The sequence below is a fragment of the Grampus griseus genome (assembly GCF_964374135.1).
Source record: "Grampus griseus genome assembly, chromosome: 4".
Taxonomy (NCBI): Eukaryota; Metazoa; Chordata; class Mammalia; order Artiodactyla; family Delphinidae; genus Grampus; species Grampus griseus.
Window position 1 is genome coordinate 143,133,054 of NC_138997.1, and position 3,500 is coordinate 143,136,553.

General features: G+C 69.2%; 1 protein-coding gene across 1 annotated transcript; it reads right to left on the reverse strand.

Annotated features, from left to right (window-relative positions):
* Window positions 1-1,302: 1,302 nt before the first annotated feature.
* On the reverse strand, window positions 1,303-3,119 carry NICOL1 (NELL2 interacting cell ontogeny regulator 1). The gene is made up of 4 exons (XM_082653157.1): window positions 3,066-3,119; window positions 2,622-2,783; window positions 2,334-2,422; window positions 1,303-1,414 (listed from the first exon to the last, which is right to left on the reverse strand). Exons 2-4 carry the CDS (start codon window positions 2,755-2,757, stop codon window positions 1,349-1,351), a joined length of 291 nt encoding a protein of 96 aa, XP_082509283.1. The 5' UTR covers window positions 2,758-2,783; window positions 3,066-3,119; the 3' UTR covers window positions 1,303-1,348.
* Between the last annotated feature and the right edge of the window lie 381 nt (window positions 3,120-3,500).

A 3,500-nucleotide genomic window follows, 5' to 3' on the forward strand; every position in this document is an offset into this window, starting at 1 on the left:
TGCCACCCTCCGCTCCTTCCTGGGGCCCCAGGACAGGTGGATCCTGAGCCCTGCCCCTGCACCCCGCTCACAGCCAGGCCCGAGGGCCGGCCTAGGCCTGCCACGGCTTCAGCAGCCCCCACCGCGGGCGTTCTCTGGCCGGATGTAAAGCTCACAGGCTTCCTCGCCACCCGACACCTAGAGCTCGGCCTCCCACCACGGCCAAGGTAGGAATCTGGTTTGTTCACTGTGATCCTGACACCTGGATCGGCCCCTGCACGCCGGGCGGTTCCCGCAGAAGAGAACCGAGGACAGAAGAGGTCAAGGTCAAGGGTTGGGAAGCCCGTTGGGCAGGGAAGGGCCTGGGGCAGAGGGTCTGAACAGATGCCTGCATGTAGATCACAAAGACAGGCCAGGCCGGGCTGGGGACTGGTGCCGTCGTCCAGGCAGTGGACCAGGAGTGTCCGGCTCCACCAACCCGAGACGGCAGAAGCGGGCGGGGCACGTGGCACCGAGGCGGCCACAACCAGGGAACTAAAGCCCTTGAGAGGCCAAGTGTCCCATAGTGGTCACTTCCAATCGCAGCCCTGCCGCGTTCCTGGATGTTTCTTACAGTGTGCATGCGTTACTTTGAAAAACAAGTATTAATTTTTACTTTAAAAACCGTTCCCAGAATGAACGGAGGGAGGGAGGGAGGCCTCCCACCCGGTGCTGTGAGCACACGTGTGTGGATGCGTGTCTGAGCCAGGAGCTCCTGGTGCCCACGGGCCGGGCGGGGGTGCGCAGGAGGGACCCAGCAGGCAGGGTGGAAGCTGGGGGGAGGGCCCAGCCCTCTCTTCCCAGAGGAGCCCTCCCCCGCCACCCAATCACCCCTCTCCCGACACCCTCAGGCTCCTTGGTCACAGTGGCCTTGCCGTGTGGGATCCACCGGCTGGACCTCCAGGGAGACCCTGACCACAGGCGTCCTCACTGCGGTACAGAAGAGCCTTGGGAGGGTTGGCGCCGGGGCAGCTGCTCCAGGGACCAGGCCGCCTCTACACCGCCCCCCTCCCCCCGCCTCAAAATAAGTGCAGGCAGGCAGGAAAGAGGTCCTTGGAAGGCGGACTCGCCGTGGCCACCGTGCCCGTGGGTGCAGGTTCACAAGTGTGGCCGGACATGCATACCCTCAACTGTGGCACTGGTGTGGGACAGGTGTCCCGAGGGCCTCAGCCCTCACGGAAGAGCTGCAGAAACCTAGGCCCAGAGAGAGTCCCAACTGGGGACTCCAGGAGGCGGCGATGGTGGGCTCTGGTGGCCAGAGCAGGGAGACAGGACACAGGCATGCCGGGCCAGGTGTTTATTGGTGAGGAAGTAGTCTGGCTGAGGGTCCTCAGCGGCCGGCCGGCCAGCAGGCGCACAGGGCCCGGCGCTCGGCCTGCAGCAAGAGGGTCTCTGTCTGAAGAGCAACACGAGGCCGTCAGGGCACCGCCCGCTGCCCCCCCCCCCCAGCAGCTCCCGAGGGCCTCCCAGCTCCCGGCTTCCCCCCAAAACCCACTGGCAGTCCTGTCTCCACCCGTTCCCAAGACTCTCCGAGCCTGAACTGGACTCTGGGAGGACACCCCCAGCCCCAGTTCTGCAGACTTTGACGGCAGGGGACCCTCTGCTGCCCTCCAGACGCCCCCCTCCCGGCCCGGAGCCTCTGCGGTCCTGGGCCAGTCCTGCCTCCTCAGCCCCACACCGGGACGACTTTTCCCAGCTTCCGCTCGGCTCTCAGGGGCCCCTCTCACCCCTCCCCCGACCCCCAGGGTGGGCTGGGGCTGCTCCTCTCAGGAACCCAGCTCCAGACTCAATGAAACTCAGGCCCCTTGGCCCCCAGAGGGCGCCACAGGTCTCAGGCCGGGCCCTTGGGAATTGGCCAAAAAAGGGGAGTGGGGGGGTCTCCCCTGCTTTCTACTTCTAGGAATGCTCTCCCTTTCTCAGGAGGAGTACATATATCTGTCACAAATGGAAACTCCGTCAGCTGACGGGGCTGACCCCTGGCCCCTGTGCACGCACCCGTCCCTCCCCAGGTGAGGCCGGGGGCAAGGAACCCCCCAGACAGCTGAGCCCAAGCTAACGTTCCGTGCCCAGCAAGCCCTACGCACCCCCTTCCGACCACCTCTTCCCCCGCCTCAGTTTCTCCCCTCCCACTGGGCCTCAGCACTCCCCCGGGGCAGGCTGCACTGGGATTGGGTGACCCCCGGGGAGAGTGCCAGCGAGGCCGTGGGGAGCAGGGGAACGGGGCTGCCCCGCCCTCCCACACTGGCACCAGAAACTAAGTGTGGCGGTTGAGGGGGCGTCCCTCCTCCCCACCCTCCTCTCCTCGGGAGGCTCACCCGTGCGTCCAGGCTGCAGGCCGTCTTCCGCAGGTCCTGCAGGGCGCGCTGCATGAACTCGAAAGCGTGGCAGTCCACGCACGGGCGGCCTGCGGGGGACGCGGGTCAGGACGCGGGGCGCGCTCCCAGCCCGGACCCACCGGAGCAGCGGCCTCCATGCGCCCCCCACCTCCCACCCGAGGGGGCGCGGGGCCCACCCTAGGAACAAAGGCGAGCCACACCCCTCCCGCACGCCCGGGTGCGGTCGGGGCCAAGGGGGAGCCCTCCGCACACGCGCGCGGCACCTACTCTGCGCGGGGACGGCGCTCCCGGCGGCGGGTTCCGCGCGGGCCTGGGCGCCCAGCAGCGCGACGCTCAGCAGCACCAGCAGCAGCAGCGGCGGCGGCGGCGACCGAGGGGGCCTGCACGGCGGCGAGGGGGCCATGGCCGAGCGGAGGGAGCCCGGGCGCCCTGCAGCGGCCGAGGGTCAGCAGCGCCCGCAACTCCGGCCAGCGAACACCCACCCCGGAACCCGGCCTCGCGAGCCCCTACCCCACCCCGACCTCCGCGGACCAGCGAACCCACCTCCAGGGCCCGCCCCCCGGGACGAGCGAACCCCCCCACCCGGCCCACCGGGTCTCGTAGCTCCCCACCCCGGCCCCTCCACCCCCGCCACGCCCCCCGGGCCCAGCGACCCCTTCCCTCTCCCTCCCCACCCCACCCCGGCCCAGCGAACCCCCACCCCGCCTTTACCGCAGTTGGGGACGCCGCGACAGCAGCGCCGGCGACTCGAGAAGACTTGCGGCGCCCGGCGTGCACCGCGCATGCGCTCCGACCCCGCCCGGGTCCCCTAGCAGACGTCGTCGTCATGGAAACCCCGGGACTGCGCGAACAGCGGGCTTAAAGGGACCGAGGTGGCTCCTGGGCTCCGTGTGCCCAGCCCCGGGCGGGATCTGCGCCCAGAGCGCCGTCAGGCCCACAGGCCACGGAGTGGGGAGGGCTGCTTGGAGGAGGCTGTGCCTGGATAACTCCTCCAGAGCCACTGCCGGCCGGAATTAAGCCAAGGAAGCGGGAAATCTGCCGCGGGAGCTCGGCGGTCCCGGGGCTTGGGGTGTCCCTGGGCCAATCCTGAGGGAGGGGCTCGAGGCACGCCAGGGACTAGGGGCCAGTGAATGCAAAGGCGCGGCC

Excerpts from the sequence above, each read along its gene's own strand:
- NICOL1 (XM_082653157.1), bottom strand. The coding sequence starts at position 2,757 with ATGGCCCCCTCGCCGCCGTGCAGGCCCCCTCGGTCGCCGCCGCCGCCG. Across the intron at positions 2,423-2,621 it reads GAGCGCCGTCCCCGCGCAGA|GCCGCCCGTGCGTGGACTGC; the intron begins GTAGGTGCCGCG and ends CGTCCCCCGCAG. Across the intron at positions 1,415-2,333 it reads CCTGCAGCCTGGACGCACGG|ACAGAGACCCTCTTGCTGCA; the intron begins GTGAGCCTCCCG and ends GTTGCTCTTCAG.